The 12,474-nt window shown below is 42.6% G+C and overlaps 1 protein-coding gene across 7 annotated transcripts in view; it reads left to right on the top strand.

The window, feature by feature from the left end:
• The window catches only part of LOC106576891 (fibroblast growth factor receptor 2), a 141,220-nt gene that overhangs the window by 30,151 nt on the left and 98,595 nt on the right, over positions 1-12,474 (top strand). For 5 of the 7 annotated variants that reach the window (XM_014154426.2, XM_014154425.2, XM_014154424.2 and 2 more), the window contains exons 3-4: positions 3,481-3,750; positions 4,306-4,380. The exons of 1 other annotated variant lie outside the window; for it this stretch is intronic. In XM_014154426.2, the coding sequence (XP_014009901.1) occupies positions 3,481-3,750; positions 4,306-4,380 (345 nt within the window). The remainder of the gene's footprint in view (positions 1-3,480; positions 3,751-4,305; positions 4,381-12,474) is intronic. One more of the 7 variants, XM_045700641.1, reaches the window with a different exon arrangement.

The following is a 12,474-nucleotide window of genomic DNA, read 5'->3' as shown; positions in this document are numbered from 1 at the left end:
ATTCTCTCTGTGTGTGTGTGTGTGTGTGTGTGTGTGTGTGTGTGTGTGTGTGTGTGCGTGTGCGCGCGCGTGTGTGGGGTCACGCCGGTGCTAAATCGTGGCTGCCACTGCAACAAAAAAAAACGTTTTGGGGGGGTGTATGGATGTATGCCCCAGAAAGACCCCATCTTCTGCCCTCCGCAGGAAGACCCTGCATTCACCCACTCCCCCCAGCTAACTGTTTCCTAGGGGAAACACTTGTGTGTGGGTGTTATGTCAGAATGTGTGGGAGAGCCTGGGGGTGACTGGGCCTGGATTCAATATACATTGCAATATCCAATTTACATTGGCATCATATCAGTGTCTAAACCAATAGCCTAATGGTTTTCCATGCTCACTCATAATGCGTTCAGAAAGGTGGATTGAATCCATGCAGCTGTGGCATCGCAGAGAGACATGGGAACAGGAATGGGAGTGAAGTTCTAGAGGTTAGTTTGGGTCAGGATCGACAGTCCACAGGAAAGGGCAGTACAGGGGTTGGGGGGTTAACAATATGTCATGCATTTCATAAAAAAAAAACGAATATAGTTGTAGCCACTGCCAGTCACTACTTTACCTCAGATGCCAATGTACGTCAGTGAATGATGAAGCCTTCAAGAGAGGAATTGCAATGTCTCGTTGCAGCCAAGGACCCATCACTAACATTAGAGTCAATAAAAGGAAAGACCGATGTTTTTGCTAAAGTTGATAGATGTCTTTGACAACGAAGAAACCGATTACACGGCTTGTAAAAAAAAAAAAATGCAGCGGTTTAATCAAATACCAACTGGAGAGCGGGACAAGCGGCCTGAAGCAGCATAGCTGCTCTAGTACCAACAACGTTACCGGTCAAGCCCGATTGTTTGCGTATTTAACTAAACCCATGCCATCTGAGGTAAAGAGTAGGGTGGCAGATATGTGCGGCATTTAATCTTGTTGAGGCCAAATGTTTCGAAATCGTGACCCAACGTTCCATATCCATGAGTTCATCCGACTCTGGGTAAGTAGAAGGGCTGCCTTCATTGCCAAAATCACGTGATGTGGTTGTTATCAGCTGTGTGTGCATGCAAGTGTCTTATGAGCGCTATGCAGCAGCCAAATGGATCAGTTGCTATGGCTACACGCATGCAGAGCAGGGGACAGACAGACGAGTAGCTAAAGAAGAAAGTTATTCCTTTTTTCTGCGTGTAAAAATTAGCATGGGACAGGATGGGAGTGAATTTTGATTGGGATAGGATAGGAAAGTACCCGCGGTTATATAACTGTTGCAGGATCAGGACAGTACCGGGAAAAATTTGACTAAGACGGGACAGGAATTAATTTTCACTCCCATGTCAACGTATAGGTAGCATCTCAAAAGGCACGCTATTTCCTATATAGTGCACCAATTTTGACCAGGGCACATAGTTCCAAAGTAAGGGTCTGGTCCCATATGGCTCTGGTCAAAAGTAATGCACTACAGTACCAGTCAATAGTTTGGACACACCTACTCATTGAAGGGGTTTTCTTTATGTCTACTATTTTCTACATTGTAGAATAATAGTGAAGACATCAAAACTATGAAATAACACCTATGGAATCATGTAGTAACCCAAATAGTTTTAAACATTCAAAATGTATTTTATATTTGACATTTTTCAAAGTAGCCACCCTTCGCCTTCATGACTGCTTTGCACACTCTTGGCATTCTCTCAACCTGCTTCATGAGGTAGTCACCTGGAATGCATTTCAATTAACAGGTGTGCCTTGTTAAAAGTTAAATTGTGGAATTTCTTTCCTTCTTAATGCGTTTGAGCCAATTGGTTGTGTTGTGACAAGGTAGGGGTGGTATACAGAAGATAGCCCTATTTGATAAAAGACCAAGTCCATATTATGGCAAGAACAGCTCAAATCAGCAAAGATAAACGACAGTCCATCATTACTTTAAGACATGAAGGCCAGTCAATCCGGAAAATGTCAAGAACTTTGAAAGTGCAGTCGCAAAAACCATCAAGCGCTATGATGAAACTGGCTCTCATGAGGACCGCCAGAGTTACCTCTGCTGCAGAGGATAAGTTCATTAGAGTTACCAGCCTCAGAAATTGCAGCCCAAATAAATGCTACACAGAGTTCAAGTAACAGAGACATCTCAACATCAACTGTTCAGAGGAGACTGCGTGACTGCTGTAAAGAAACCACTACTAAAGGACACCAATAATAAGAAGAGACTTGCTTGGGCCAAGAAACATGAGCAATGGACATTAGACCGGTGGAAATCTGCTCTTTGGTCTGATGAGTCCAAATTTGAGATTTTTTTTTCCCAACTGCCATGTGAGATGCAGAGTAGGTGAACGGATGATCTCCGCATGTCTGGTTCCCACCGTGAAGCATGGAGGAGGAGGTGTGATGGTGTGGGGGTGCTTTGCTGGTGGCACTGTCAGTGATCTATTTAGAATTCAAGGCACACTTAACCAGCATGGCTACCACAGCATTCTGCAGCGATACACCATCCCATCTGGTTTGGGCTTAGTGGGACTATAATTTGTTTTTCAACAGGACAATGACCCAAAACACACCTCCAGGCTGTGTAAGTGCTATTTGACCAAAAATGAGAGTGATGGAGTGCTGCATCAGATGACCTGGCCTCCACAATCACCTGACCTCAACCCCATTGAGATGGTTGGACCGCAGAGCGAAGGAAGATCAGCCAACAAGTGCTCAGCATATGTGGGAACTCCTTCAAGACTGTTGGAAAAGCATTCCAGGTGAATCTGGTTGAGAGAATGCCAAGATTAGGCAAAGCTGTCACCAAGGCAAAAAAATAAATGTATTTTGATTTGTTTAACACTTTTTTGGTTACTACATGATTCCATATGTGTTATTTAATAGTTTTGATGTCTTCACTGTTATTCTACATTGTAGAAAATAGTAAAAATAAAGAAGACCCCCTGAATGAGTAGGTATGTCCAAACTTTTGACTGGTACTGTATATATTTTCATTTTGGAGGTATCTGGCTTTCCCTGCTGTTTCACACTGGCTGCCTGGTATTTCTTCTAAAAGGGAGGTCTATCTGTCTATCTGTCTGGGCACAATTATTGGTTGTTACTCTTACAGGCTCCACCTCCACACCACTGTCCACTCTCCACCTTCTGCTTTGGGCCATAACTGCATGCTTTACTCATGAAAGCACAACCCAACACAAGATAATGTTTAGAGTGTGGCTGACTGATGGATCCACAAGGGGTTATGAGGTTGACGTCCTAATTTATGGTTTTAAGATTAAAGTATTTGGGCCTCTTCTCTCTCACTGTATCGCTCCTCTTGGCATGACGTTGATTTAAGTGCATCCATGGGGTTATGTGTGGGTTTTTTTTTTACACTATTGCTTATTTCTTATTCTCCCACCTTTTTCCCTGAGTTTCCTCCCTCCTTTCTGTGCACAACCCTCCTCACTTTCCTCCTCCCCTCCCTTCGCTCTGCAGAGCCTCCGACCAAATACCAAATCTCTAAGCCCACCGTGTGCTCGGTGCACCCGGGGGAACTGCTGAAGCTCAGCTGCCTTCTGGCCGGGGAGCCCGGAGCCATCACCTGGACTAAGGATGGTTCCACTCTGGGGGCCAACAACCGCACCCTGATAGAACAGGAGGTTCTGCAGATCCGCGACGCCACGCCCAAGGACTCTGGGCTGTACGCGTGCAGCACTGTGGGCCCGCAGGGCAGCGACACGCTCTGCTTCATAGTGAACGTCACAGGTGAGTCAGGGTGCCATGAAGGAGGCAGGACAGAGTAACCAGCCAGTCGGCCAGCTTGTCAGGGCAGGACAAGGGCATGGTGTAGGTCTTATAGTATGCTTTTATATTGCTCTGGTATACACATATGGCGTGTCATGGAGAGTAGAGTGGATAGTCGTTGGACTGCAATGTGGCTTCAGCTACTTTACCTGTGAGGGTTCGAGTTGCACCTACATCCCTGTTCTTGAGAGGTGGTGCTGCCTTTGTAATGGTGTAGTTGGGGAATGGCCATGGAAGGGCTGTGGACTGGGTGTTTATTTTTTTGGTTCATGTAGTTAATTTAAAGTTATTTAGCTTTTCTTACATAGGTTAGTGACTCATGTAAACGTCAATATTACATCACCTGATCCTCAACACATCAGTGCATGTATGAGCATGTGCTGCAGTGAGTGTGTGTGTACTGTAGTAGTGTGCATGTGTGTGTGTGCCTGCCTAGCAGTGTGAGTGTATATGTTTGGCTGCAGCTGTCCTGAGGGTGCCAGAGATGGCAGTAAGTAACCGTGGTCATCTCTACAGATGCCATCTCGTCTGGGGACGATGAGGACGACACAGAACGATCGGAGGACGTGGGGGCGGACGGAGAGCAGATAAGTGAGTATGGGCATAGTATTGTGGGGACAGTGTGGGCAGCAGACGCCATGACTATTGTCTTCTGTAGTGGGGGCCTGTGGGCAATATGTGAACTCAGCAAAAAGGTTGTAGTTTTTTTGGTTGTTTTTACCCTCATTGTTAGATGATAACACTGTTGTGGAACTGAGGGCAAAGGCTTGGACTATCGACCATGAGATCAAATGTCATCATGACTAAAGTTACTTTTTTAAATTCTACTGGAAACAGAGAAGACAGTTGTATTGTATGTATGTTACCTAATTTGGTTATTTTATATTATTTAAAATCTATTGTGAGGTATCAGCTATACCGTTGCATTCCTCTGTATGTACTGAGTCTGGGAGTCTGTTTGTGCTGTGAATGTATATGTGTTCTGAGGGTGTTTGTGACCCACATTAAAAAAGACTACAGTTTAGAATTCTATAGTAAAATGTAGTATACTGTGGAATACTATACTACATACTGTAGTATCTCTCGATCATGTGTAGTACTTACTATATAATGTTGTAGTATAGTACATATTATTGTATTATCCGGAAATAAAACACTGTAGTAAATACTATAGTAATGTCCGCAAAAACACTACAGTCTGTGAAAAAAAACACTTTTATATAGTAAATACTACTGTATATACTTAGATTTTTTCACAGGCCTACACAAAATATCCCATAATGTTGAAGTGGAATTATGTTTTTTAAAATTTGTACAAATTGACCCCTTTGTTATGGCAAGCCTAAATAAGTTCAGGAGCAGAAATTTGCTTAACAAGTCACAAAACAAGTTGCATGGATTCACTCTTTGTGCAATAATAGTGTTTAACATTACTACTTCATCTCTGTACCGCACACTATACAATCTGTAAGATCCCTTAGTCAAGCAGTGAATTTCAAACTCAGATTCAACCACAAAGACCAGAAAGGTTTTCCAATACCTCGCAAAGGGCATCTGTTGGTAGATGGGTAAAAATAATAAAAGCAGACGTTGAATATCCCTCTGAGTATGGTAAAGTTATTAATTACACTTTGGATGGTGTATCAATATACTCAGACACCAATGGGGGATCCTGAGGGGAGGACGGCTCATACTAATGGCTGGAAAGGTGCCAATGGAATGGCATCAAACCATGTGTTTGATGTATTTGACACCATTCCACAAATTCCGCTCCAGCCATTACCACTAGCCCATCCTCCCCAATTAAGGTACCACCAACCTCCTGTGTCAGACACTACAAAGATACAGGCCTTCCTAACTCAGGAAGGAAACCACTCAGGGATTTCACCATGAGGCCAATGGTGACTTTAAATAGTTTAATGGCTGTGATAGGAGAAAACTGAGGATGGATCAACAACATTGTAGTTACTCCACAATACTAACCTAATTGACAGAGTGAAAAGAAGGAAGTCTGTACAGAACAAAAATATTCCAAAACATGCATCCTGTTTGCAACAAGGCACCAAAGTAATACTGCAAGAAAGTGTGGCAAAGCAATCTTTAATGAATACAAAGTTCTATGTTTAGGGCAAATCCAATACAACACATTAATGAAGATGGCGCCGGAGGGAATGTCTGCCGTTTTGTTGGCTCTTAACCAACCGTGATATTTTGTTTGTTTTTTTGCATTGTTCGTAACTTGTTTTGTACATAATGTTGCTGCTACCGTCTCTTATGACCGAAAAAGAGCTTCTGGACAGTGATTACTCACGTCGAATTGGACAAAGAGTTTTTCTTTAATGAGTCGGACGGGAAGGATATACTCCAAACACCCGAACAGGCCCTCATCCCCATCATTCGCTGGAGAAGGAAACAGAGATTTCGCGGAAAGAGATCAGGGTGCCTTGTGAGGATCGGACGACTAGTGGCGAATCTGCCTTTGCCCTCCGTACTACTAGCTAACGTTCTATTACTGGAAAAATAAATGGGATAAACTGAAAGCACGTATTTCCTACCAACGGGACATTAACCTGTTAGGGCTAGGGGGCAGTATTTGCACGGCTGGATAAAAAAAATGTACCCGATTTAATCTGGTTACTAATCCTACCCAGTAACTAGAATATGCATATACTTATTATATATGGATAGAAAACACCCTAAAGTTTCTAAAACTGTTTGAATGGTGTCTGTGAGTATAACAGAACTCATTTGGCAGGCAAAACCCTGAGACATTTTCTGACAGGAAGTGGATACCTGATGTGTTGTATTACCTTTAAACCTATGCCATTGAAAAACACAGGGGCTGAGGAATATTTTGGCACTTCCTATTGCTTCCACTAGATGTCACCAGCCTTTACAAAGTGTTTTGAGTCTTCTGGAGGGAGATCTGACCGAACAAGAGCCATGGAACGATGATGGCCCATTAGACACCTGGCGCGCAAGTTCATGTTGGGTACCCTCGTTCCAATACGTTATAAAAGAGTATGCATTCGTCCACCTTGAATATTATTCATGTTCTGGTTAAAAAAGGCCCTAATGATTTATGCTATACAACGTTTGACATGTTTGAACGAACGTAAATATATTTTTTCCCCTCGTTCATGAAGTGAAGTCCGGCGGGCTTAGATCATGTGCTAACAAGACGGAGATTTTTGGACATAAATGATGAGCTTTTTTGAACAAAACTACATTCGTTATGGACCTGTGATACCTGGAAGTGACATCTGATGAAGAGAATCAAAGGTAATGGATTATTTACATAGTATTTTCGATTTTAGATCTCCCCAACATGACGACTAGTCTGTATCGCAACGCGTATTTTTCTGGGCGCAGTGCTCAGATTATTGCAAAGTGTGATTTCCCAGTAAGGTTATTTTTAAATCTGGCAAGTTGATTGCGTTCAAGAGATGTAAATCTATAATTCTTTAAATGACAATATAATATTTTACCAATGTTTTCTAATTTTAATTATTTAATTTGTGATGCTGACTTGACTGCCGGTTATTGGAGGGAAACGATTTCCTCAACATCAATGCCATAGTAAAACGCTGTTTTTGGATATAAATATGAACTTGATAGAACTAAAAATGCATGCATTGTCTAACATAATGTCCTAGGAGTGTCATCTGATGGAGATTGTAAAAGGTTAGTGCATCATTTTAGCTGGTTTTATGGTTTTGGTGACCCTGTCTTTGAATTGACAAAACATTACACACAACTCTTGTAAATGTACTGTCCTAACATACTCTAAATTTATGCTTTCGCCGTAAAACCTTTTTGAAATCGTAAAACGTGGTTAGATTAAGGAGATGTTTATCTTTCAAAGGGTGTAAAATAGTTGTATGTTTGAAAAATTTGAATTTTGACATTTATTTGGATTCAAATTTGCCGCTCTTGAAATGCACCTGCTGTTGATGGAGTGCACCACGGGGGGGGCGCCTGCGTCCCACCTAGCCCATAGAGGTTAACTGTAATATCTTATGTTTCACCGAGTCGTGGCTGAATGATGACATTATAACATACAGCTGGTGGGTTATACACTCTATCGGCAGGATAGAACAGCAGCCTCTGGTAAGACACGGGGTGGGGGCCTCTGCGTATTTGTAAATAACAGCTGGTGCACAATATTACATTACATTACATTACATTATAACATTTATTTATTTATAACATTATTACATTACAATATCTAAGGAAGGCTTGAGATTTTGCTCGCCTGAGGTAGAGTATTTCATGATAAGCTGGAGACCACACTATCTACCTAGAGAGTTTTCATCTGTATTTTTCGTAGCTGTCTACAGACCGATGCTGGCACTAAATCCGCACTCAATGAGCTGTATACCACCATAAGAAAACAGGAAAACGCACATCCAGAGGCGGCGCTCCTAGTGGCCGGGGACTTTTAATGCAGGGAAACTTAAGTCAGTTTTTCCTCATTTCTATCAGCATGTTAAATGTGCAACCAAAAATGTTCAACCAAAAACTCTGGCCCACCTTTACTTCACACACAAAGACGCATCCAAAGCTCTCCCTCGCCTTCCATTTGGCAAATCTGAGCATAATTCTATCCTCCTGATTCCTGCTTACAAGCAAAAATTAAAGCAGGAAGCACCAGTGACTGGGTCTATAAAAAAGTAGTCATGTAAAACAGATGCTAAACTACAGGACTGTTTTGCTAGCACAGACTGGAATATGTTCCGGGATTCTTCCGATGGCACTGAGGAGTACACCACATCTGTCATTGGTTTCATCAATAAGTCCATCGATGACATTGCCCCCACAGTGACTGTACGTACATACACCAACCAGAAGCCATGGATTACAGGCATCATTCGCACTGCGCTAAAGGGTAGAGCTGCCGCTTTCAAGGAGCGGGACTCTAACCAGAAATCCCGCTATGCCCTCCGACGAACCATCAAACAGGCAAAGCATCAATACAGGACTAAGATTGAATCATAGTACACCGGCTCCGACGCTCGTCTGATGTGGCAGGGCTTGCAAACTATTACAGACATCAAAGGGAAGTACAGCCGAGAGCTGCCCAGTGACACGAGCCTACCAGACAGGCTAAATAACTTACATGCTTGCTTCGAGGCAAGTAACACCAAAACATGCATGAGAGCACCAGCTGTTCCGGACGGCTGTGTGATCACGCTCTCCGCAGCCGATGTGAGTAAGATCTTTAAACAGGTCAACAGGCCGCAGGGCCAGACGGATTACCAGGACGTGTACGCCGAGCATGCGCTGACCAACTGGCAAGTGTCTTCACGGACATTTTCAACCTCTTCCTGTCTGAGTCTGTAGTACCAACATGTTTCAAGCAGACCACCATAGTACCTGTGCCCAAGAACACTAACATAACCTGCCTAAATGATTACCGACCTGTAGCACTCACATCTGTAGCCATGAAATGCTTTGAAAGGCTGGTCATGGCTCACATCAACAGCATTATCCCAGAAACCCTAGACCCACTCCAATTTGCATACCTCACCAACAGATCCACAGATGATGCAATCTCTATTGCACTCCACACGGCCCTTTCACACCTGGACAAAAGGAACCCCTATGTGAGAATACATTGACTACAGCTCAGCGTTCAACACCATACTGCCCTCAAATCAAATCTAATTTTATTGGTCACATACACATGGTTAGCAGATGTTAATGCGAGTGTAGCGAAATGCTTGTGCTTCTAGTTCCGACAGTGCAGTACTATCTAACAAGTAATCTAACAATTTCACAACAACTACCTTATACACACAAGTGTAAAGGGATGAATAAGAATATGTACATATAAATCTATGGATGAGTGATGGCCGTGCGGCATAGGCAAGATGCAGTAGATGGTATAGAGTACAGTATATACATATGAGATGAGTAATGTAGGGTATGTAATCATTATAAAGTGGCATTGTTTAAAGTGACTAGTGATACATTTTATTACATCCAATTATTAATTATTAAAGTGGCTAGAGATTTGAGTCAATATGTTGGCAGCAGCTCATCACTAAGCTAAGGACCCTGGGACTAAACACCTCCCTCTGCAACTGGATCCTGAACTTCCTGACGGGCCGGCCCCAGGTGGTAAGGGTAGGTAACAACACGTCCGCCACGCTGATCCGCAACACTGGGGCCCGTCAGGGGTGCGCGCTCAGTCCCCTCCTGTACTCCCTGTTAACTCATGACTGCACAGCCAGGCACAACTCCAACATCATCATTAAGTTTGCCGATGACACAACAGTGGTAGGCCTGATCATCGACAACGATGAGACAGCCTATAGGGAGGAGGTCAGAGACCTGACCGTGTGGTGCCAGGACAACAACCGCTCCCTCAACGTGATCAAGACTAAGGAGATGATTGTGAACTACAGGAAAAGGGGGGCCAAGCACGGCCCCATTCTCATTGACGGGGCTGTAGTGGAGCAGGTTGAGAGCTTCAAGTTCCTTGGCGTCCACATCACCAACAAATTAACATGGTCCAAGCACACCAAGACAGTCGTGAAGAGGGCACGAGAGAACCTATTCCCCCTCATGAGACTGAAAAGATTTGTCATGAATCCTCAGATCTGCAAAAGGTTTTACAGATGCACCAGCGAGAGCATCCTGACTAGAGGTCGACTGATTATGATTTTTCAATGCCGATACCGATTATTGGAGGACCAAAAACCCGAAAACCCCCCCAAAAAATGATTTACTTATTTGTAATAATGACAATTACAACAATACTGAATGAACACTTATTTTAACTTAATATGATACATAAATACTATCAATTTAGCCTCAAATAAATAATGAAACATGTTCAATTTGGTTTAAATAATGCAAAAACAAAGTGTTGGAGAAGAAAGTAAAAGGGCATTATGTGCCATGTAAGAAAGCTAACGTTTAAGTTCCTTGCTTAGAACATGAGAACATATGAAAGCTGGTGGTTCATTTTAACATGAGTCTTCAATATTCCCAGGTAAGAAGTTTTAGGTTGTAGTTATTATAGGAATTATAGGACTATTTCTCTCTATACGATTTGTATTTCATATACCTTTGACTATTGGATGTTCTTATAGGCACTTTAGTATTGCCAGTGTAACAGTATAGCTTCCGTCCCTCTCCTCGCTCCTACCTGGGCTCAAACCAGGAACACATCGACAACAGCCACCCTCGAAGCAGCGTTACCCATGCAGAGCAAGGGGAACAACTACTCCAAGTTTCAGAGCGAGTGACGTTTGAAACGCTATTAGCGCGCACCCGCTAACTAGCTAGCCACTTCACATCGGTTACACCAGCCTAATCTTGGGAGTTGATAGGCTTGAAGTAATAAACAGCGCAATGCTTGAAGAATTGCGAAGGGCTGCTGGAAAAACGCACGAAAGTGCTGTTTGAATGAATGCTTACGAGCCTGCTGGTGCCTACCACCACTCAGTCAGACTGCTCTATCAAATCATAGACTTAATTATAATATAATAAACACACAGAAATACGAGCCTTAGGTCATTAATATGGTCGAATCCGGAAATTATCATCTCGAAAACAAAACGTTTATTTTTTCAGTGAAATACGGAACCGTTCCGTATTTTATCTAACGGGTGGCATCCCTAAGTCTAAATATTCCTGTTACATTGCACAACCTTCAATGTTATGCCATAATTACGTAAAATTCTGGCAAATTAGTTCGCAACGAGCCAGGCGGCCCAAACTGTTGCATATACCCTGACGCGTTCAATGAACACAAGAGAACTGACACAATTTCACCTGGTTAATATTGCCTGTTAACCTGGATTTCTTTTAGCTAAATATGCAGGTTTAAAAATATATACTTCTGTGTATTGATTTTAAGAAAGGCATGATGTTTATGGTCAGGTACAGTCGTGCAACGATTGTGCTTTTTTCGCAAATGCGCTTTTGTTAAATCATCCCCCGTTTCGCGAAGTTGGCTGTCTTTGTTAGGAAGAAATAGTATTCACACAGTTCGCAACGAGCCAGGCGGCCCAAACTGCTGCATATACCCTGACTCTGTTGCAGAGGTGACACATTTTCCCTTGGTAAAAGAAATTCATGTTAGCAGGCAATATTAACTAAATATGCAGGCTTAAAAATATATACTTGTGTATTGATTTTAAGAAAGACATTGATGTTTATGGTTAGGTACACGTTGGAGCAACGACCGTCCTTTTTCGCGAATGCGCACCGCATTGATTATATGCAACGCAGGACAGGCTAGATAAACTAGTAATATCATCAACCATGTGTAGTTAACTAGTGATTATGATTGATTGATTGATTGTTTTTTATAAGATAAGTTTAATGCTAGCTAGCAACTTACCTTGGCTTCTTACTGCATTCGCGTAACAGGCAGGCTCTTTGTGGAGTGCAAAGTAAAGCAGATGGTTAGAGCGTTGGACTAGTTAACCGTAAGGTTGCAAGATTGAATCCCCAAGCTGACAAGGTAAAAATCTGTCGTTCTGCCCCTGAACAAGGCAGTTAACCCACCGTTCCTTGGCCGTCATTGAAAATAAGAATGTGTTCTTAACTGACTAGTTAAAAAATATTATTAAAAAAAAAAGATATCGGCAAATCGGTGGCCAAAAATACCGATTAGCGATTGTTATGAAAGCTTGAAACCGGCCCTAATTAATCGGCCATTCCGATTAA

The sequence above is a fragment of the Salmo salar genome, chromosome ssa18, assembly GCF_905237065.1.
Source record: "Salmo salar chromosome ssa18, Ssal_v3.1, whole genome shotgun sequence".
In the NCBI taxonomy this organism is placed as follows: Eukaryota; Metazoa; Chordata; class Actinopteri; order Salmoniformes; family Salmonidae; genus Salmo; species Salmo salar.
Note: the sequence above shows the minus strand (reverse complement) of the source record. Positions and strands in the feature narration are given on the sequence as shown.